The sequence below is a fragment of the Centroberyx affinis genome, unplaced genomic scaffold, assembly GCF_046629955.1.
Source record: "Centroberyx affinis isolate AG114_WGS23_722 - 3 ecotype Tasmania unplaced genomic scaffold, CSIRO-AGI_Caff_v1 ptg001991l_1, whole genome shotgun sequence".
Lineage (NCBI taxonomy): Eukaryota > Metazoa > Chordata > Actinopteri > Beryciformes > Berycidae > Centroberyx > Centroberyx affinis.
Genome location: NW_027280335.1, coordinates 72,409 through 97,042, shown reverse-complemented (window position 1 = coordinate 97,042; position 24,634 = coordinate 72,409). Strand labels below are relative to the sequence as shown.

The 24,634-nt window shown below is 39.5% G+C and overlaps 1 protein-coding gene across 1 annotated transcript in view; it reads right to left on the bottom strand.

Moving 5' to 3' along the window:
* The window catches only part of LOC139653865 (cadherin-18), a 68,760-nt gene that overhangs the window by 23,935 nt on the left and 20,191 nt on the right, over nucleotides 1-24,634 (bottom strand). Inside the window, exons 4-8 of the mRNA XM_071530866.1 lie at nucleotides 12,965-13,132; nucleotides 11,286-11,473; nucleotides 9,515-9,768; nucleotides 4,874-5,010; nucleotides 437-558 (exon numbers count right to left, since the gene is read on the bottom strand). Coding sequence (XP_071386967.1) covers nucleotides 437-558; nucleotides 4,874-5,010; nucleotides 9,515-9,768; nucleotides 11,286-11,473; nucleotides 12,965-13,132 — 869 coding nt within the window. The remainder of the gene's footprint in view (nucleotides 1-436; nucleotides 559-4,873; nucleotides 5,011-9,514; nucleotides 9,769-11,285; nucleotides 11,474-12,964; nucleotides 13,133-24,634) is intronic.

Here is a 24,634-nt window from a genome sequence, read left to right as displayed (position 1 = left end):
TCCTATGCCCAACCACCCTCTCAGCTATTTCCATGCGGCTGATTGCTCCATATCTCAGAAACCTTCTTAATTCAAATGAATCAAAGGCTACTGAGAGCAAATTGGAATGAGCTTCGATTTGGAGCTGTCATGGTTTGCTGCTGAGATACTCATTCTGAATGAGGGATGATTAACCAGCTCTCTCCAAGGCCTTTACACTCTCTTATTGCTCGGCTCTCAGTGAGCAACCCAAACTGCTAAGGGAAACAACAGTTCACTGCATAATGCATGTGGTCAGGACAGCTGGGGAGAGACGACTGGAGATAATGCATAGCTCTCAGCACCTTCCCTCCGAGGTGTGTGTGTGTGTGTACGTGTGTGTGTGTGTGAGAGAGAGAGAGAGAGAGGGAGAGAGAGGCGTGTTAAGGATTTTTCTAGGTGAATCCTAGATGCTCACCTGTCCCGGCCTTGAGCTCTCACACACAATGACCTCCTCGTCTGTAGCTATTTCGGGCGGGTTGTCGTTCACGTCCAAGACCTGAACGGTAACGGGAACGTGACTGAGAAGGCCGGGGTTGTCTGAAACAAAGACCAAATGACAAAGCAGATGAAAGTCAAAACGTACGCCTCGAAGAACTGAGCAGAGGGTCGACGCTGTGTGTTTTTTTTTTTAAGTGGGACACACTGTGCTCTTCTTAGTTTAGAGAGACAGCTTATGGCTTTTGTCTTTGGGTATTCCACTATAAAAGGCAGCGAGGGAAGCAATGTTGCAGGCGGTAATCTTGTGTATTAAAGCACATCTGAGCATCTTCTCGCAGCAGCGTTTTTCGGGTCCCGGTTGCTCTACTTTCCCGGCTGGTTGTGATGCACGATTTGTCCGCTGGATTTGCACGAGCAGCACATGAACCTTGCGCATCGTATGTCTTACCTCATGTCAGGCATGAGTACAGTAAATAAATCACTCTTAACCGCCACAACACAGCCACCTACACTTTTGAATGAATTACACAAAGACGCTGCATTCATACGGCGTACATACAAACAGGATTTGCTTAAGCACCCGTGAATCAGTGACGTTAAGCACCTTTTGCTTTGTTACGGAGTTGAGATTCGTTACGTAACAGCACATATGCCATTTGGTGGGCGCCTTTACAGTGACATAAGCTGGGGTGATCCCAGTTGAAATCAAACCCATACCGCATGCTGAATCTGTTGAGCTATAAAGTATAAACTATCTTTCACGAGCCAAATCAACAACAATATTGATTCCTATTTAGGGCTGGGCAATATCGATATTATATCGATATCGTGATATGAGACTAGATATCGTCTTAGATTTTGGATCTTTGGATAAGTGTTGTCTTTTCCTGGTTTTAAAGGCTGCATTACAGTAAAGTGATGTCATTTTCTGAACTTACCAGTCTGTTCTAGCTGTTCTATTATTTGCCTTTACCCACATTACTGATGATTATTTATCAAAAATCTCATTGTGTAAATATTTTGTGAAAGCACCAATAGTCAGCCCTACAATATTGTCGCAATATCGATATCGAGGTATTTGGTCAAAAATATTGTGATATTTGATTTTGTCCATATCGCCCAGCCCTACTTACAACTGAACATTTAGCCCACTTCGTAGAAAATACCGAGATATATATTGTGTATCGCCATTCAGCCTAAAAATACCGAGATATGATTTTTGGTCCATATCGCCCAGCCCTATTCCTATTGATGGATTCTTGTAACTCAGGTGCTTCTTGAAACATTTTAAGGAATATGAAGGAATATATAGAAACATAACCGATGCACCGCTCATTGATTAGCTGCATTTACTAAGGTTATGATGTCCTAGAGCTAGATTTTAATAGTTGAAAGGCCAGTGTATTTTGGTGAGAGGGCCAACAAGCTGTCAATTTAAGGGGATAAATATTTTTAAATATCATTTCCTTGTGTGGTTTGGAAAATCGAACAACACTGGTTTGTACGGAAAGTGGGTCTAGGAAAAGTTATGGAGGGACATGTTGAAAGCTGAGATATTTCACTTCTGAAATTCAAAAAAGCCAATGTGTTGGCCTCGCTAATATAAGACAAGACTGAATCAGATTAGCCAGCAAAGCCACATTTCCTAAAATCTGGGTGGTGAATTTGGTGGGGCAAGTATCGTCAAAGTGCCGTTGAGCAAGGCAGTTAACCCCCCCTGCTGCTCCAGCCCAGCAGCTCAGTGACCGGCAGCTGAAGACGCTGGTTTTACCGGGCAGCTTCCAGGTGTGAATGTTTGCTACTGTACAGTGTGAATGTGAAGCAGGGCAATGCTGAAAAATAGCATGCGCGCTCAGCAAAACACTCCATGGATAAATAATTATTTAAACAAAAGGTCCACGTGTAGAGAAAAATCAAGCAGGTGCAGCAACCTCTCCATTAAATTAATGTTTTTTATATTTTTATTTACTTCATCTTGTGCACAGAGTGTTCTGTGAGGGCCCGTAAACCCCTGAAGGAGGGTTCAGCGTTGCACATGGCTCTTATTAGGGAGGGCCGTCCTACTGGGAGCCGCCAAGGAACCATTGACAACTCTAGATTGTGCTTTTTAATTTACAATGAACTTGGTAAAAACTTATCATTCTGCCTTTTGAGAGTACGTATTTTCTCGTGCAACTGTATCCGTGAATACTAAGGAGAGGTGATGAGATAAGGAAACATTAGCATGCAGCACCTCTGTCTGTTGGCAAGGGATTTGCCTAATTGCGATTACAAATTAGCCAAGTTACCTGATAGGAATTTTTGAAGTCAGCGGGGCCTGCATTGATTTAATTAATTTTCAACATACTACCGAAAGGAAAGGACATTGAAACAATTGGGACTAATTTGATTTGGTAGTTGATTATAATGAAAATACACTCTAAACTATTTGAACACATTCTAATCAATATGCAAATTATAGTCTTCATCCTTGTTTTCTCCACACACTAATTGTTAATTTCACTATTTACTCACCTGGAATTGGGCTCTGTTCAAATGCTAATAGTGTTCATGATATCACTGTTAACAATGTCATTACAGCATTTTACTGTATGATCCTGCAATGTAACGCTTACATACGATTCTTAAAACCGGACGTGAGTAAGAATGTGAACAGTGCAGCGAATGGTGGATTCCTGCTCGTTAACCAATAACTGTCAGGTTTCACAATGAGTGTTTCAGTGGCAAAGATTCGGTGCAGTTTACACACTCCAGATAAGGTGAAAGTTGTGCCCTTTAGATCCATATAGGCATTCCCCTTTTTATGGACGTGTCTTACTGCTGATATTGATTTTGACTGCAATTTTACAGTCTATGAATTTAAACCTAGACTTTGTGATCCCCTTAGGATGTCTTGTTATCTTGCCGGGAAAATAAAGAAATAAAGAAATAAATGAATAAAAAAATATGGACAGAGCCATAGCACCTATCTATGAACCATTAGAACCGTTATTTATTTATTTATTTATTAAACTGATATAGACGTGAATGCTGTTTCTGAACTGCCTATTTTAGTGGCTTGCACAACATGTCATCTGTTTATTGTGACTCATCTTTACTCTTACAGTTCCTTTAGGTGCCAAATATGAGTAAAATATGCCATGAATACTGAATGTTAATTCTGTGTATGCCAGTGGGTGCAGAGAAGGATATTTATATATGTACGTATGTATCTATCTACGTATTTTCCCATGACCAAGTTTGTAAAATTCACTAATTGTGTCTACAGTGAATACAAAATTAATGCATATTACACTGACTCTTCTCAGGCAGAAGTACCTCTGAGAATGCTGGAACTATTAGCAAATCGTTATTTTTACAAAACGGTAAAGGAGAGGCTAATAAGATTGATAAGATTGAAAAAAAAACTGATCGACCCTCAACATACCTATGAGGTTTAACTCATAAAGATAAATGGGCTTCTGCCTTGAGTAAAGGTACCTACACATTTCCCTTGCCAAAATTCGAGACCATATTAGGGCTGAAAGATATTGACAAACAATCTAATCTCTCTAATCTCTAGTTTTATAGTAGTTAGATCGTTTTTCTTGTCATACAGTTTTTCTTTACTTTAAAATTGTTTAAAGAAAAGCATTTTTTTTGTAAAAAGAAAATAGACGTCAGTGTGCAGGATTTACTGAGTTTGAGTATGATGAAAGGTTTTCACCAATTTTGTACTTGATTCATAGATCAAAGATTAGCTGCAGCTCTAAAACACCTTGTTTAGACGCCCCTCTCTCCATTTTGGACGCCTCTTTCTTTTAAGAACTTAATTTTAGCCTCTGTGATTTGGAAATTGCAGAAGTTCCTATTGCGATTTTGATGGGGTTTTTTTTCGATTAATTGTCCAGCTCTAGACCATATCCATGCCTTAATTTCTGGACTGGACATGAAGACATGGGTTAGTGTTGCACATGTTGCATGCTGTCAATATCATGACTGTAAATTAGGCCATCTCACCCTACATCTGAAGATTCTTCTTCACAACAAAAAACAGAACAAAGGACGTGTGTCTACAACTACATTAAATGTGATGTCATATGTGCATTGAGACTGAACCACGATATCTCTTCATATTTGCAGACTTTTGAAGCCTTTTGCATGTCTGACTTCCCAGCCAGACATGCAAAAGAACCATTCTAAGTGATGACACTCAAAAACACACAAAAAAAAAAACCCTCAGCAAAACACACCTGCCTTCACTTAACGCCTGCACGCCCAGAAACACCAACACACACACACACACACACACACACACACACAGACACAAACAAACAAACAAGCACAGCAGGTGTATTAAATTTGAGCCACGCGGCAAACATTTACCAGCCCACTTGTAAACATTTGGTTTATGGAAGGCAACCTGGGTACCTACCAACCTCCGAGGCCATCACAGTGATGTTGTGCCAGGGCATGTCTTCTCTGTCCAGCGGCTGCGTCGTCCGGATCACTCCGCTGTCCTCGTCGATGTTGAAGTACCTGACTCCCTCCTCCTGGCTGTCCATGAAATACCTATTCACAAAGGAAATGCATGAAATGTGTGTGTGTGTGTGTGTGTGTAGCCACTCCAGAAAGACTTTTCAAACAGCATAGCAATGGATAAAGTCATAGATTAAGTATTTACGAGGATTAATCAACAGCTAGCTACAGACATACTAGAGCAGAAAAGTGGAAACTGGAAATTTGTTTTTGTATTTTTGTATTTACTTATTTATTTATTAGAGCATATGTCTTCTGCTGTTTAACTTGAATTTATATGCACTTTAAATTGTCTATGTCCTCTGCATGTGTGCATGTGTATGTACGTATGTTTTTAGGTATGACATGTATGTTCTGATCTATTGCTCTTGGCTTTGTGAAGCACATTGTGTTGCTTTTTGTATGAAATGTGTTATGGAAATAAAATTTGACTTGACTTGACATATTTGATTTCTGCAATAACTAATATATGTCCATCAACAGCCTTGTGTCTTGTCCAAATGTCCTTTAGCATAGATACTGAGCCTCTACCTGCTCACTCATTGGAAGTCACTCTGAATAATAGTGCCAGTGAAATGCCTAAAATGTAAATTTCAAAGGTCAGAATGAGGGAAACACCAGAGCTATGATGGTTCAGCAGACTTCATATCGCCAAATAGTATTTGCAGATACTTGTTATGGTTTGTTTTAGCCGGCTTAGGTGTCAAATGGGTCGGGTTTGCCAAGGCAAGTACTTAAAAGCCAATTTAGTGTGCTTTTCTGTGATTGACACCCTGTCTGATACTATCTGAATAGTCCTGCAGTAAACTCTGCTCATCTGTTACTCCAAGCAGCTTAAAACAAACACTAAGAAGTATTTGTGAACACTATTTGCTCAGATCTAGGTCTAGTTTCTGATCTGGCTTTAGTTCACCCATTCCAATGAGGCCATCGTTGATGAATTCACAACCATGATTGACAGTATATCAAATTTGTATTGGTTTACTTTTTCTCACTTCATATTTTGCCTTGGACAGAGTTGGTCTTAAAAGCAAAATATATCCTTGATACTGACAAGAGACCAAGAAAACCATGTTGTAAAATCATGCAAAATGCCTCAGACCGCTGCAGACTCCAAAGGGGACGGACTTAGGCTTCCTTGATTTTTAAAGTCTTGTACCGACCTTAAAACACACGGAAAGAAGCCTCCCCACTGCTTTTAAATGCACTTTGGGCTTTGACAAAATGTTCTCAAAACACATATTTCTAAGTCAACAGCAATTATCTTGAATATTTTATAATGACAAAAATAAGGCGATGCCAAACCGGCAATGTTTACACTGTTATAATGGCTTTCTAGCCGAGCACAGTTATTAAACTAGAGGAAAAGCAGCCGGTGCAATAAGGAGTAGAAATGGGTTCAGCTGCTCCTCTCATGAGTCAAGGCATGAAATGAACACTGACTGTGTATTCCCTAATTTATCTCTTAATGACCTATTTACACCTTTAATCCAGCATTCATTCTCCTGAGTAATATAAGTCGACAATTTTCAATTGACGTGGAAAATGAGAGATGGAAATGGTATAGGGATATTAATGCCAGGATTTCATTCATCTGACATAATGAACTATTTTTTAGCGTGGATTGCCTACAAGTGTGGCGAGCACTCTCAGTAGAGATGCTGTCAAGGTTTATTAAATGCTCAGACCCATAAGAGCGTAAAGGCTGCAAAAGTGAGAGTTTGTGTTCAGGTGCTAAGCAGGCACTTTGTTAAAAAGAAAAGCAGAGTGGGGTTTTTTGGGGTTTTAGGGAAAAATCCATCCTAGAATACTTCAACACTGTTAAAAACAGCTATTGACTAAGTACGTTCCATTTCTTGGCCCATGGTGTTGTTTGGTGGCGTATTTTTCTTATTCCCACAGATAATTGGCTAAACATAGACACCATGACGTCATGTTGAGATATATCCAGCACAGCTGCAATAGAGTTTGATAGCAGAAACATTTTCAGCTTCCTATATCAACGGTAAACGTCAGCTTTTGGCATCAGCCTGTCAGAATGAAAGAGCGAGGGCTTCTATCGCTCTCTCCACCTACACATATACAGCACAGAGAGCCTCTTTCTCTGGAGGTTGTCCAAAGTCATTCTGGGAAATGTAGGAAATCATAAACTGCAGTAGACAAGGCAGGCTGAGGGAAAGTGGGTACACCAAAAAAGTAAACTACAACAATTTAACACAAAATAACTCCTGGAATGCATTGAACATCAAAAATGTATGATATTCAAAGGTGGATTATATCTAATCCATTAATATCTGCTACTAAAATAAATGGCCTTTACAAAAATATGCAAATATGCCAAAATTGCAGTGTATTAAGTGCCATGCTTGGTAAAATTCCCTGAAATTTTCATTGTCGTCTATTAAAAATTCAGCACATTGCCTGTTTTTCATATCACTGCTTTTTTTTTTTACAGCCCAAGAAATAAAAACAATTTGTAATTTCACGCAAAGTTGAGGTTCAAAAACAGAATTGACTGGAATAACATGCATCAAATCTATTGGCGTATAGTAATAATAATAGTAAACAAGCCAAGAAGTTGTCATAGGTGTTTCTTAATGCATGAGAGAACTCCGGGGGGGGAGGACCGAGGCGTCAGGACTTTTATTTGGCTATTCGGATGTGTAAAATTCAAAGCAACATTTGAATCGTCGCTTCAGAAAACACCTTCAGAACTATTTCATCGGACGTGTCGGCAAACAACCGACACGGCCATGATCAAAGACCGCCAAATACTGATCCCTGCTGCATTCAGGGAGCAGTCGCCTGTGCGTTGTTTAGCTTTTTTCTGGGTTCAAATGGATGTCAGCGAAACACTTCCCGCTGTCTTCTCCTTTATGCGGTGAACATTGGGACTGATGTACGGCAGAAACGGACGAGGCGGAGGCATCCCACAAGGAGAGCAGTGGGACCCTTTCATATGGAGATTACCTTCTTGTTTACCGCAAATCTTTCACAAAGTCTTAAGATTCTGACATGAGGCACAGATTCATTTTTTTTGCCCCCCCCCCCCCCCAAAAAAAAAAAAAAATCATTCATCAAGAAGGACTGCAGGTACAGGCTCACCTCTTCAAAACAGAGATATGTCCATAATTTGTCTCTCTGCTTACTGCTGTTGGGGAAATCCCGAGGCTCCGAACGACAAGGCTCTAAACCATGATCCCATAACATGTAATAGCACCAGAAGATTGCAACTTATTGATGTATGAGAGCGGCTTCATTTCATGAGGAGTTTCAAGATTACAGCTATTCCCGTCAATTTAGGGTGTGGAAGGAATTAAAATGAATAAAAGCGAGCGCGGAGTGGCTTCAGCGTAATGTCATGAAATAAGGTACCTGTGCAGAGCAAAACCTAGGATTAGTCCACCGCCTTAGGCTAACATCAATGGTTTTTCAACAGTACACAGCATGTGTTTAGTGAGCATACAAATGTGCAAAGCAGTTGTATCGCCCGAGGTTACTTAGTGGGCTCTCATACAAAATGAACATCTGTCTGATCAGGCCGAAAAAATGCAGATGGATTTGCTTTGTGTGTCCATGTTTTCGATTTTTTTTTTTTGATTTTTGCTGGAATATGAAAGGTGTAGGGCAGCGGTCGGGGATGAACAGAAGGTTTTTTATTATAGCCCTGTACATCTGTAAATCCATCAGTATGACTTGAGACAAAAGTTCAAAGCCGTCCTATTTCCACCTGTAAGATTCTTCATTTGATGGACTTCAATTAAAGGCAACAGTAAGGTATAGTATTTTGAAATTTGTCATGATGTGATTGCTTACTGTCACAAAATGCACTGCATCATATGTTGATGCCTTTCTGAATGAGTCATTGTAACGCATACCATATAGCAGATGCAGATTTATCCAACCCATGAGTCATACATTTTTACGATGGGTCATAACTAGTGGCGGGACGATCTGCTTACCTCACAATGCGATTCGATACAAGATGTGGGGTTCACGATTCAATACAACCACGATACGATATAATAAACAACAAAGTATGAAGCAGAATTATGTTTATTTCCGAGCCACAAATCTTTCTAACGATGGCATTGGCTTGCTAGAATGTAAACAACAATTTAAAAATGTCATTACAAAGTGCAAATAATACAATTTGGATGGAGAGCTTGTGAAATGGTGATGAGCTAGCTGTCTCACGATAGGTATTGTCACATTTTTGTACTGTGATATATTGAAATTTCAATATACTGTATATCGTCCCATCCCTAGTCATAACCCATTGTAAAACTTTGAGAGTGTAAGGTTGAGGCTACAAATATTGAGCTTTATAAGATGCTAAGGCAGCACAATGATATGAGGCAGAGAAAAGAGATGGAGATTGGAGTTCTAGTTAAACAAACATTTGTCAGGAGAAGAGTTCATCTCCAGGCAGGAATAATCTTATTGGCTGAGACAGACCTCGATAGGAAGAGAAATGTTTGTACGACTCAAACTCCAATCAGCAGAAGAGATGACCGAGGTTTACGAGGTATCTTACCTGACCGGGCTGTTCCTGCTGTCGGGGTCCCGGGCCGTCACAGCGCCCACCTGGGTGCCAGCCTGTGCGTTCTCATAAACATCCATGATATAGTAATCCATAGAGAAGACGGGGGATTCGTCCACATCCCCCACTGTGATTTTCAGGGTGGCGGTGTCTTTGAAAGAGCCAAGGTAGGAGAAGCGAGGATCCATGTGTACGTTCACCCCCTCGATGTGCAGAGTGTAGGTCTTCTTTCTCTCATAGTTCAGCGGCTGTTGGGGAGAGGCACCATGGGAACATTAACGATTCGTGTTCACAGTAAAATGTTTAGTTGTTAATGCAACTGTAATAATAAACTTTATTTGTATAGCACGTTTCATACAAGAAATGCAACAAAGAAATTACATGCACCAAGTGCTTCACATAAAATTGATAATAACAGCGAAAATAAGATAAAGATGAGAATAGAATACATAGCTTCACATGAAAATAGACAAAATGAGCATAAAAACAGGGATAGAATGCCATAATTAAAGTAAAATAAGATGAAGAATAAAACCCACTTGATAATAATCATAACATAAGATGGAAAGTAAAACCCACTGAATAATAATAATAATAATAATAATAAAGTAAAAAAAATACAGTACATAGAATGCATAAAATCAAGTAAAATACAACATTTTAAAAGAAGTGCAGCAGTGCATAAATGCGAGTTGTTGGCGTTTAGTTTAGGTCACAATTTACTTGGACAGTCCAATGTTGATACTCAACTATCAGGTGACAATCAGTAGATGTTCAACAAGGTGTCACTTGTCTATTGGCTGCCTATCGACTGACTATGTAACCTTAATATTAACCCTTCACACTATTGTACAGTGTTAAACTCAGTAGACTTTTTAATGACACATTATAGTCACTTTAGAGTAAATTTGAGTATCAACATTGGACTATCAAAATAAAGTGGTGACCTTAGTTTGTGCTACCCAATTCAGTTTTATTTACTTTTTTTTATTTACTTTCTGTTTTTTTTTGGAGTTACACATTTATTTATATCTCACCTGTGCAAATGTGTATTTTTTTTCTCAGTTGCTCAGTATTTCAATATTGTTTTGTTTTCATCACCATCACTGTGCCAATAATTGTAAATAATAATAATAAACTGCAGCAAACTTAAGTGAAGTAAACAAAATAAAGCAAATTTAAACAAAACTATACTAAAACAGATGGAAGTGAAAACATGTAAACAACATGGGCTCATATTTCTAAAGTCTTAAAATAATAGTTCTCATCTGAGAGCCGCCAATTTATGGCCATGTGACTTGACCAGAAATCGAACATCATTACCTCAGAGGTTTTATGCATGCTTTAGTTTAATTTAGTTTAGTTGCATATAAGAACCATCTCACATCAGGACGACAAAATCAAGCAAACAAAACTAAAGCAAGATGAGAAGCAAACACATAACTGAAACAGACAACAGAAACAGACAACAGAGACTAAATGACAACAGAAGTCAAAATCATTGCAGGCTCACATCACTGTTTCTATTTCTATTCCTATTCCAGACTAAAGGCTAAAACTAGCAGCAATACAGAGCAGCACAGGAAACAGCTAAAGATGCTGAGGCATGAGATGATGAGGCATTCATCAATCGGCATCCTTCCAAATAGAAAATGACTGATGCGAGATATTGCCTTGACATCACATGCCTTATAAAACTTCAGAAAACTGTTCTGAGGAATGTCTGAAAGATGATATTTCGGTATTGAAGACATCATGCGCTTACCTTTTTGAGGCTGATGATTCCCTCTCTCGTGTCCCGGTCCGTGGCTATGGAGAACGTGTTGGCCCCCTCTGAGTTAATGATGCTGTACTTGATCTCCGCATTGATGCCGAGGTCCTCATCATTGGCTTTGATTTTCCCTACCGGTTTCCCAACTTGGGCTGATTCAGGGACGTAGAGCTGGTAATTTTCTGTGGATGAACATTGACGTGTACGCACTCAGACACAGCAAAAACTGATTGAAAGAAAAGCTCATCTGCTCCACATCTTTGTCTGAATGTTCTGCTGAAAGAGCTTAGCTAAGCGTTTTGGGTCTGTCACCATTTGTTCCTGAGGGAATGTCATTAAAAAATATTCTGCAGTGCTTCAATTGACATTAAATGCTAAACTGGGTGTGATAGGACTGGAATGGAGCAGATCAAACTCTGGGGCAGATAATTATTCAGAAAATGTTGATGGTTTTGTAATAGTTTTCACTGCAGCACAAAATGAATAACTCTAAGCCAAGAGGGATTGCAGTTGATGAGGTGCTTTCAAAGACAAAGTATCATAACTTTATCATTACTTACATTTATTATTAAAATAGAGAAAATCTAGACGCTGCAAAACAGACTTTTGATGGATGCTCATCTAATTTTGCTAATTATGGAAAATTTAACTGCAATATTAGACTATTGAGACATAAAATAATGAGCCAGAATACATAATAGTAAGGAATGCTGAATGCATTATGACTTCTAAGATGGGAAGCCTTCATAATACATGATTAACTCTCTAAAACTTCTCACATTGATATCTGATTCAATTATGTATGCATGAAAAGTCTATAACAAAAATTCATTAGTGACAAATTAAATAATATGAAAGACTCTTGGTTCTGATCGGAGTGCAAATACTGAAATGTTCCGTGGAGCTGCACAGAAAATACACTCCAAAAGATACTCTGCTTCTGTCTGTGTGCAAACATATGAAGAGTTTCATTCCACAATGAGACACAGCACCCATCACTTTAAATCTGATACATCCTCTTACAAAATAATTGATAACACAACATTTTAAAACATTACGGCAATTGTAAAGGATAATGGGAAACTTAAGTGCTTAGTCAACAAATTGCTAACACTTTTCCAAAATGGATATATGGCATTATAGAATACAACTCTCATATAGAGCGCTGTCAGGTTATGTAACACACCCTGTGGCGGCCATATTGGAGGTCTTCAGCTCTTGGGAAACAATGACTGAGAACAGCTGATCGTGTTTCTGAACATACAACAGAATTTAACACACATGGTTAATTTCTGTTCTGTTTTTGACTGGGAACTGATAATTTCTCCTCTGATTTGTCTGTGTTTACATCATGCCAGCTTGTTAGCTACTGAAGCTAACCAGCTGACACTAGAAACTACCATGCGGAAACAAATCAGCCTCATCAGATTATTCACTTATGTTATCTGAGTTGACCTACAACCACACCACAACAAACTTTTTAACAGTATCACAGTATGTTACAGTATCTCTGCATTTTCTAGCCTGGTTGTTCTGTATTCAGCCATTATTTCCAATGGGCCTCCATGATGACACCAGATGGTGTTGCTAGGACATTTGCGATGCCACTGCAAAACCCCTATAAGAGAAGCTGGTTCTGTAACTGTCATGTTAAGATAATGTTGTATTCATACTTTGGGGAAACTTGGGTGGGTTGTCGTTGACATCTGTCAGAGTGATGTTGATGGTGGTGGAGCCGGAGAGGCCTCCGACCTGGCCTGCCATGTCTTTGGCTTGGATGACAACAGCATAGTGTTCTCTGGCTTCCCGGTCCATGTTAGCTAAGGCAGTCCTGATGATTCCTGCATGGGTGGAGGAAAACAAACCATGTGAGCTCAAGTGAAGGTTAGCTTTCTACTGACACACAAAGAAAACAGATGGAAAAAATGAAAGAAGATGAAAACAACTGAGAAATGTGAAGGATAAGACAGCAGTGTAACACTGTTGTAAAGAAGAATATGCAATGTCAAGGGAATTCAATACTTCAGATTGATGGTTTCAGACATTTCTTCCTTTGAATAGGAATGGATGATCACTTAGTGGTTAATTGTAACTAGAGATTACAAACTATGGCCAACTATCAAAAATTACCTATAATAAAATATCTAAATAATGAGTGGCGTGAGAACAAACATGGCAGAAATAGACTGGTAAAACAAAAACAAGTAGTCATCATGCTTTTCCTTTTCCTGATTCGGACAGGAAAGCAAATCCCTGTTGAAAGATGTCAATACACCCTTACAGGCCACATTCACATGCACATCAATTATACGCGATTATAATGCGATTAAGGCAATAATGCGAGTAAGGCAGAGCCCATGTGAACACCACACTCTGATTACACGCTCTTAATCGGAATAAGCTTAATTGCAGTAACATATGTGGAGTACTGCAATCTTAATCGCATTAATAGACACTAGTCAGGACATTTATACATCTTGGTCGCATTTCTTGAGCTGTGACCAAGTTGCACATATGTCCAGCTCATCATGTTATGTGGAGGTATAAGGAGACTGTGTAGATTATGGGCTGATTCTTACCATTATCTGCCTTCCCTTTTGTTTACCAAAACCCCTGTAGTCATCTGAAGGTGACAGGATAGCCTATAATTGGTGCTTATTTTAAAAGAGCTGTGCAATTATGCATGCGTCATACGATGTGGTACCTTGATTAAATCTTGTACAACCAGAACCATGCTCTCTCATGTACACAAACGTCTTTACGGTGCTTTTGTGCACATCACACTGGTTAACTATAACTTGGTATTCTGCACAGCTTCCTAGTTTATACCGTTGAATTGCTGCTCTTATGATGAGGGATACAGGATCATGGACGGTGACATACTGGTAATGCATGGGATGCAGAAGTTCGCCCAACTCCATCCTAAACTTCTCCCCACTCTACATCACTGAACTCCCTCAGGACCACCCACTCCCACCAATCCTCATTCCCTATTCACATCTAAAAAACGCCAGAGTTTCATGAGTCATCTCAGTCTTTCTAACAGGTTTCCCTGAAAGTAGCGCTTGAAGCATGCCATTTTGTAATTGCAAGAGAGATAGGGCTACAGCTGTGACTAACAACATAATGTGCTGGTGCAGAATCATGGCTGTAATTGTTTTGGTAAGATTTGATAGTGGCGGGACAGGAAACAAGTTAGTATTTTTAGCAAAACAGAAAAAAAATCAAATAATCAAAATAAGTAGTTCAGTCATGTAAACAGGATTATTGTGGTGTGTCGTCAGTTTGTGCAATCATCTAAACAGCTTAATCAGACTATTGCCTTACTCGCAGTATTGGCAATAGTTGCATGTAAACACAGCCACTGTCTCAACGTTTTTCCCACCAAAACATTTGCGAGGTATACTCATACATTCCAGTATCACACTCGACTTAAAAGACTAACATCATAAAACTGTGATTCTCTCAGTCCCTGGTTGTCAAGGTTAGCCTTTCCCCACTTTTCATTATATTTCAAATGACTATGCAACCTTGGTGCAGGGCAGAATGCAACTTTCTAAGGCACCCATTCAATCACATTTATTACTACAATAACACAGAAAACACAGCCATGAACTTTCACTACGCTAACCCAGTGATATATGGCTGCACCCCGGCCCACTATGGAGTAACAGTACACAGGTAAATTGCAACACAGTAACAAGCCAAAAAGACAGGCACTGCAGTACTTGCTTCCCGTGTTGCTGCATTGTATGATTTATTGAATATAATAGGTGCATGTCTTGCACATATACCTGAATGTGTGTGTCTTTGTGTGCGGTGTTTACATTTGTCAGTCTGTCTCTCCCCGGAGAGACAATGTAACGTGTGTATTTGTGCTAGAGGGTTAATTCACCATCTTAGCTCCTAAAACCTCGTAACCACATGGAGCCTGATTCGATATGTGCCACCTGTTACATCAGATTTCATCGTAAATCCCTCTTTTCCCCAGAGCCAAGACCCTCTGGCAACCATTGAACTTGTGTTCTTGTGAACTTGTGAACCCTGCAATAAACAACAACCGACTGGGAACAGTGAGATCTGGCAAGAGATGGAAAGGCGTTGATCAAAGGGGAAAATGGACTTTGCCGCTGTTGCCCCTTGTGTTTGTTATTGGAAATCACAGTGATCTTTGATAAGAAAAGATTAGAGCATGCATCAAGGAATCACTAAGGCATCACTGAAGTCTGGTGAAAATGTCTCAGTTTGAAGTACAATTCATCCAGTGTTGGTTGTTCACTTTTAGAAACGATCAAAAGCATTTGTGAAGAGAATCACTTCTCTAGATAAAACGTCTAATTTAATTACATTATATCCTTTGTTTGCCTATTTTCATTGTTTGAGTAAAAAAAGCCAAGAAAATTATATGAATAATATTTGTTTTGTGGTACCTTAGTGGACATTTGCAATGTAATACAGTGAATATTATTAGTGCAAATATTGTAAATATTAAAGGGCCCTATTGTAGAAATTCAAATTTTCTTCTATATGTAAGCATATATGATCAAAGATGAAGATGTTTAATGAAGACATTGTTAAACTTTAATTTTGCTTGAGTAGTTAAATTTAAAGTTCTTGCATTTTCAAAAATCCTTTTTTTTTGTACAGGCAGTTTCCGAATAACTCCAGTAGACGCATCACAACTACACTTGATCCTAATTGGCTCACTTCACTAATACTAAACTCACACCTCACTAATACTAAAATCCTTCCAATCAGGCCAGTTTGCAGCATTTGAACAAGAAAGCCTCCACTCAGCAGGTAACTAATTCAGTTTAACTTTTAACTAAACTTAATTTATTTGCAAAACATCACGAAGAGCATTATCCTTATCCTGAGCCACAGTATATATGAAAACAAAATCATGAAAACTGAATAATATGGGGCTTATAAGTTAGGAAGCAACACAGTGACAGCAAGTGCACAGTAATTCATTTAATCCTATCTAATGCATACTAAAGCACAAAGCAATATAGCAAGGCTTTCTTTAATATAAGCTGTTGCTGTTAGTACACAAGGGAAAATGATTAAATATGGACTCAGATGACCGAGTAAACTCTCCTCTATGCCCAAGGTTTCGCTGGTATTCACTTTCCAATGTAAACCTCAACAGGATGCATTAGACAGAACTTAATTCTACATTAAATTAATGTACAAAGCAGTATATTGAATACTTTAAGTGTCAAGAGTTCCTGTTTTCACAAAAGAGGCAGTGATGTCTGTCTGTTCTACAATAGACCATTTTCCTCTTTCTTTCTTCAGGACTCTATAGGCAGAAACTAATCCACTCGCCCCAGGCGGAATAATCATTAAAAGTGGGTCAAGGAACAAGGCAGCCAACAGTATTAACATCCAGGGGATCTTAGGTTACACATCATCTGTCACACAGGGCTGTGGATGAAGTCCCTTAGACTGCTGCAAACCTGGACCGATCCAGCTAGAGAGCTATGAGTCTGCATCAACACCGGAAAGACATTCAAAGAGTATGTTATGCAAGGTAATATCTGCAATTATCCCGGGAAGAGTATACAAAAGAAGAGCTACAGTATATGGACTGAAAGGTCTTTTTGTACAAAGGGTTCGTGCTTTTGTCGCATGCGACATTCACCAATTGTCCTTATGTCAGATGGTCAAGGAAATCATAACCTTTCAAAATGCAGAGTGGAGAAGATTTGTGAAGTTTCAATGAATGAATGAGCGGCGGATTTCATTTTCACCAGTGTGAATAAACTTATTCATGCCTCCTGTTCATATTTCTCTAGTGGCTGATATTTCCAGGCCTTTTCCATGAAAAAAAACAAAAAAAACAAAAAAAAAACGTATCAGTAGACTGTTAAAGAAAGTGTCTTGAAATGCCAAATTCCATAGTATCCGCGCTTATATTCCTGGTCTTCACAGGCTGCACAGAGACGCTGTTTGTAGCATGTTGTGAGATGCAGTAGTGTGGCATTGAGTCGGTCTTTGTAAATCGTTTTGAAATGAGATGCGGTGGCGCTGTCTGTCTGTCTGTCTGTCTGCCTGTCTGTCTGATGCACCGACGCCTCTGGAAGTGTCTGCAGACTGTGTGTGTTGTTCTGCGTCTATTAGTTCCACTCGTGAAGGAACAAGCGTTAAGTGGGGCAGCTAACCAGACAGACACTGGTGTGTTGCAGGGGCTTTATTCCAAGGGATATCAAAGAAAATAAATTTGCTATAGCTGCCAGGTTATGAATCCCCACACCAACTTCAATATGACCCGCCATCTCAGGGTAAACATTCAAATGATGGAGCTGCCTCCCTGACCAAAGCTCCGTAAAAACAGTCTGTAAAACCCGCAATGAAATTTTATTGTCTTTGCACATTTCATTTATTCATTTAATTGTTCAATATTTTTTTTGGGGGGGTGGGAGGGAAATGAATTCTTGATTTAAAGGTAATAATGTATCCCAGAGTTTCCCCTGCCACTGACTAGGTGTGGTGGGTCGGCCTGCCTTAAAGAGCTGCTAACCCTTAAATAATTTCATTAGTCTGGGTCTCAAAGGAGAGTTTTAGTGTGTCATGATGGTCTAAATTCTGTTTCAGAGGCTTTTCCACCCTGTCAAGAATAAAAGTCTGGCTGGAACACTGAATACTTGTGATTTTTTGGCATGGAAATGGAAAAATGGAAAAACCCACATCGGTCGAACTGTACTCAGGAGTGCTGTTAAGTACAAACAATAGTAGTAATAAGGAGGAGTAGCCAACCCTCTCTCCTTCAGCATTTTATTCAATTTTAGATGTTCAGGTGGAGGAAAAAAGCCAAAAAACAAACTCAAAACAGAGGTGTATGACAGCATAGGGTGAGCCAAGTCATATTCAGCAAGCAAGCTATGTGCTAATTGTCAGTTGAGCATATTTGTCCACTTATGTGCTGCGTGTGCAACAATTTATTGATTGCAGTACACTCTTAAAAAGGATGTGTCATTTTATCACATCTGTGTCTTCTTTGGGTCAACACATGATATGCCAATAACAGCAATAACAGCAGTGTTGTCATTAACATATGTTTTGTTGAAAAGTAACACAAATGTGCGCTGTCCCAAAGACAACACACCGATTTGAGATCTTTTGAAGAGTGTAGGGACATTAACTGGTAAGGATGCAGTGTGTTGCTCAAGGACACTGCAGCAGGACAGACGCTTGCCAACTATGGGGGTTTGAAACTGTTCACTCTTCCATCCTGCTGTCCGAAACCATCTCAAAGGCTCATTCCCTTTCATCATGCATTAGTTTGCTTCAATCACATCACAATCCTGACCTAAAACCATGACACTGAATGACAATAAAGATTATTCTCATATTATCCTCATAAAATTTACTGCATTGCAGTTTTGGACAATCCGATCTGACTGAATTGGAAGACCGGAAAGCAAAGATAAAGTCTCCAAACTCCAAAACACCAAAACTTCAACAAGACATTTCAGTTTCCCCATGAATATTAACTGTGTCTGTAACATATAGTGACTCAGCACAGGTGCAATGTATTTTTACCTTAACGTTCCCTTCAAATGCCAGGCCTCAGCATGGTGCGCTGCTTTACATGCTTTCAACACAAAGTCGTTGCGCTTGCAGCCACTTCCCTGTAATGATGTGAACCCCGCAAACTTGATTGGAACTTCTTGGATATTAACTGGAGTCTTAGCATTACTTAACCTGGGGTCCTTGAGAAATGGAGACCTTGGCAGGCGGCCACACTTTCCATTAAAACAACACCAAGACGGACGATCTGACCTTTTGAGTCTCTTATTGCTCCTTTACTCATGAAAGGCGCATCGCTCCTGAGCAATCATTCACTGCAGCAGGTATAGGAACAATAAGCACACACTAAAAAGTATGAAATGTCTTTTGGCCTTGGGGATTTCACTGTCCTCCATCTGTTTGTATCCACAAATAAATTACCCGCCCCCCTCAGATGATCTTCTGTCATTCATTTATCGGAAAAACAAACAGATGAGAAGCCACCCTGGTTTTGAGTCTCATATCCGCCTTCAAATCTTATTTTTCTTAAACTTTCAGCCAGTGAAATTCTGCCAGTGAGGTGAGATAACTCCACTTGCTTTTAATGCAGTTTCACTTGTTTCAGGAATTTTCTAGAAATTAAGTGCCAGTATGTTGAAACAAGTCAGAATAGGGCAGATCACTTCACTACTATCAAGAAAATGACGCTTGATTCTACAAAATTCTTAAAACAAGTTGATTAGAAATGTGAAATTATCTAATGCCATTGACAGATTTTTTCACTTATTTTAAGAAACTTATGATTTTAGGACTCAATAACAGACTAAATGACTTGTTAAGGTGGATATTATCTGCAGTGTGGGATTTGAGGTCAGCAAAAACACATTACAACTGATGCAGTGCAGCTAAATTGCAATCGTATACTGACTGACTGACAGCATTCAATCCAAAATGAAATTCCTTAGTAATACCGAAAAGGTTCATAGGTGTTTCTCCTGGAAAGTTCAAGTACCTGAAAGGTATCTTAATACTCTGACACCGGGATCGCAGCCCTCGTCTCCGTCTCCCGACCGTCTCTGAGCCGTAACACCTCAGGTAGTCTGCGCCCGATCTCTATGGAACTCGTCGGTTAATTTAGAAAATAATTGAGAAAGAGACGACTTCCTTGAACTCGGGTCCATTTGACACAGTGAGGTGGTTAGCCTTTTCCTCAACCCCCCCAGTCTATTAGAGCTGATACCATCACACTATCCACCTCTTTGTCTGGCTGGAAACTTCTAAAGGAGGACAATCTCCTGGGTGAACAAAAAGGATTATAGGAGATTACTAAAGCGCTCTTCAATCTCCGGCTTCAGCAACCTTGGTTTTTGGTCCATCCAATACTGTGTTATCCTTGTGTATCGCACTTGTACAGATTTTTTTGTATAGAAATCGATAGCGACAATACTACTACTAACAATAATAATACTGATAATAATAATAATAATAATAATAATAATAATAATAATAGGGCTGTAACTAATGATTATATCCATTATCAATTATCCATCTATCAATTATTCTTTCAATTAAGTCATTTAATCATTTTGTCTATAAAATGTCAAAAATGTCATAAGCTCCCACATCGCTCAGTTTTCATGATTTGTACTGTGGCTCAGAACAGAGACATCTTCATGATATTGTGCAAATCAGTCCAGTTTGGTTAAACGGCAGGGCTGCAACGATTATTGATTTTTTTGATTAATCGATTCATTATTTAGTCTATTAAATGTCAAAAATAATGTCAAAGGCCACAAGTTCCCAGAACCCAAAAGTGAATCTTCAAATTGCTTCCTTACACTGAACAGCAGTCAAAAAAACCCAAAGTATTAATTTTATAATGATACGAAACGGAGGAAAGCAGCAAATGTTATGTGGTATTTTCACTTGATGACTAAAACAATTAGTTGATTATCAAAATTACAATCAATTTCATTTTCTGACGATTTACTAATTGATTAATCGTCTAATCTTCTAAACGGCTCATCTATCGGACTCTGAGTCATTCAGTCATTAACCAGGTTGGACTGCTTTAAGATTACACGGTGGCACGGTTAAGAAGGCGTCTGATTGACAAAGTGACAGCTTTTCCATTGATCCAAGCGGAGGCAGGACTTAATCTGTGAACCGCGAAACGTCTTGATCTGTGTCAGCTCCTTCAATAAAGTCGAACACACCCAAATCCCAGATCAGCAGAGAAATTAGCCTATTTAAAATGCAAAAGGGACTAAGGGGGCGGCGGTGCGGCGGGTCCGTGTGTGTGTATGTGTTTGAGTACAGATGTGGGGTGGAGGGGTGGGGGGGGGGGCAGAGGGGGTGGTGGTGGGGTCATCCGACTATGAGACTCCAGAGGAACATCCTTGATATCTCTGCGGGTAAGTGACAGATACACACTAGCGATGGGAAAGACAGGAGTTACGACCCGACTATAAAAAGGATAAATGCCGTCATCCGCTGAGATCTACTTCTGCTAAGATGTAGAAAGCTCTTATAAAAAGTGCTGGCTTGCACTTTTGAGATTTGCAAACCATGTAATCAAGTAAATCCATTCCACCCACTGTTCGTTAAACGGTTAGAGTGTCATTTTAGCTTGCCACATCATCGGACCGGTTATATTTCCTAATATCGCGCGAGCGGTCTTTCACATTAGCAGACAAGTGACAGAGCGAAGCCGCCGCCGCAAAAAAACCTGACCGCTACGCCGCCCGTGCATCAATTTCAGATAACATTTCGGGCGGTTTTAGCTGACGCTCTTCAAGCTCTGTGCGATTTACATTCAGTGAGCAGGTGGGGGATTCAGCGTGTCCGTCTAATGCAGTGTCGTCCTTGTGCATCTGCTCTTATATTTGACCAAAATCCCCAGACGAATCACAAGATAAGCAGCAGGTAGGGGTTCAGTGTCTCTCTAAAGGACACCTTGCCAGCAGTCATGGCGGCTGATGGAGACATGATGGTTGTTATCGGGAGCAAACCTGTTGTATTTCAGTTACGGCACGCCCTGCAAAATCTATATGACTTGCAAGATATTGCTATCAGCAGATTATCAATTATATTTTTATTGTTGATGACTAATAAAAGCTGGAGACGCTTGTGAACTCCATATACACTACCAGTCAAAAGTTTGGAGACACTACATTTTTCTATATTTTTGACTATTTTCCACCTTTTAGAATAATAGTAAAGACATCACTCAAGCCTGCTTGATGTTAACCTTGGAGAGGCGAGCTAATGCAGAATAACCCACATAAAATACAACTCTGAGCAGTGGCAGGCAGATGTTTTCCCAACATTTTTATGCTACTCAATTCAAGTATTCCATATACACTACGAGTCAAATGTTTGGACACATGCATATTTGTTTATTTTTACTATTTTTCACATTTTCGAATAATAGTTAAGACATCAAAACTATGAAATAGCACAAATGGAATTATGCACCGGCCAAAACAGTGTTCAACAAATCAAAACTATCTTATATTTTAGATTATTTAAAGTAGCCGCCCTTTGCCTTGATGGAAAGGCAAAGGCTTTGAAATAAATTCATACATAGGCATCAACTTCAATATTTATATTTGTCTAAGAAACTAATTTCAAGCATTTAAGCATAAGCCTTTTAGATCAAAATGGCTTTAAGATAATGAAAAACATAGTACATTCAATCAGGTGTGTCCAACCTTTTGACTGGTAGTGTAACTAGTAATGATGAAGAGAATGTAAGAGATTATATTGAATTAATGAAAGCTGAATTAATGAAACCTGCACACTCTTGGCCCTCCATGGCACATGGTTGTCTATCACTGGATTAGAGTTATGTTCATGTCTTCAATCTCAAATAAATTAGCTTATGCCTGATTGATACTGTGATGCTTTCAAGAATGATAATTCTTACTTTGTGTTTTCTTTTTCTTCTTTGCAGCTGATCTATAGAAGCCCTGCAGGGACGCAGTGAGGCGATAAAAAAAATAAAATAAAAAATGGAGGGGCGTTTGCGTTCCCTCACAATAGTTATTGTTATAGCTGCTGCTATCAACTGGAGATATGCGAGCAAGGCAGTGCTCACAGTCTCACACTGCCCATGCAAACAGACTAACAAGAAGAGTCGGGATACATCCTTAAATAACATGTCACTGTCCTTTATATAGTGCTGGGGACACAGTGGAAGACTTTTAATATCCTAACCAGTTTTCAAATTGAACTGCTTCACACACATAATGATGAATTTCACAGTTTTCTGGTCTCTCGGTCAAAACTATGCTCACACTACATGACCAGGCAAGTACAGGCTATCAAACACTTAGCAATATGACTGAGATTATCCATTATTATGAACTCGCAAAATCCAATGTAATACCAATGAAATCAACTGTGGAGGTGGACAGCCAGACCTCACTGTAAACTCATCTGTGATCCCTGCATGTCGGGTCATAAATATCAAACATGTCTGATATTTATATCAGGATTTCCTCTCAAATTGTTGAGATGAGTATATCTGGTGTAAATCGGCCCAATAATCCTACAGTTTAGCTAGTCTAAAAGTCAAATACACATGTATAAAACATTGTTACACATGTATACTTGCAGACAATTTAGATAATTCTATGTACAAGTTTGGAGAAATGACTTTTGCTTGGCTATGCAAAACATTTTTGGGGGGAACTCAAAAGTTATTAACAAAACCCACTCCGGTTTTTTGTTTTTTTTTTCTCCCCAGTGTTTTTTTCCACTACATCCCCTCAGGCCTTCCATCATTATGCTGATCATATTGCAGGAACTGCTGACTAATCTGATATCAACAATATTGACTAACGGGAGAAGTATATCAGTTCAACTTCTATCTCTCCAAAGAACAGGTCATGCTCATTTATTTCTCCAGGGAAGCAAATCTACATATTTAATCCCTCTCTCTCCTTTCGTCACATTCAGTACGACGCCATCACAGATGCACCAATTACAATTTTACATCCATGATTGCATCTTATTTCCTACGGAGACAAGCAGCTGTCTTAATGTTGTTCTCTGAGTTAATTAAAGTTAGTTAAGAGATATGAACTCTGCGCCGTACTTCATTGAGCTATTAACAAGTCTTTCTTCGTTATCTCGCTCTGAAACGCACGCTGTCAAATGGAATTTCCGGTTCACGACGGCGTCAGCTCCTCCAGACAGGAAAAACATTTAAGGAAGAGTGTGATTAGTGATTGAAGGCCTGGTATCAAGCCCGACTCATGTTGAATCTTTACTATGATTATGGGTGTGGTAGTAATGCAGTAGGTGAGAGGCACTAATTAGACTTTAAAGGAAAAATGATCAGGTAAACTCTTCAGTTCTTTGCGGTGCATTTCCGGCGACTCTTTCACTTTGTTACTTGCGGAGGATTTGGGTCAAGTCTGGGACAGTCCTTTGGGGATTCCTTCAGCACCATATGTGCAGGCCAAATGCTGTCATTACCCTCTGTCCTTAAACGATCTCTTCTTCCACCTCACAGGTCTTGTAAAATCTGCCACTGCTATATCAGGCCACCAGTAACAAGGTCAGAAGGGAAGGGGGCGGGTGGGTGCAACTCTTTTAATCCGCCTAATATTATATGAACTCCCTGCGTCGGTGTCTCTGCAGTTTTCGGCGTGGCGCAGCGAGATGCATGCAGATAGGAGGATGTCTTAGCGAGCTAGTACGCTGAGAGACAGATGCAGAGGCATTTCCTGCCCAGTGTGGTGCTCAGACGTGGCGGCGTGCCAGCAAAAACCACTTTAAGACTTCACATAGAATATTAAAGATCGCATACATATGCAGCT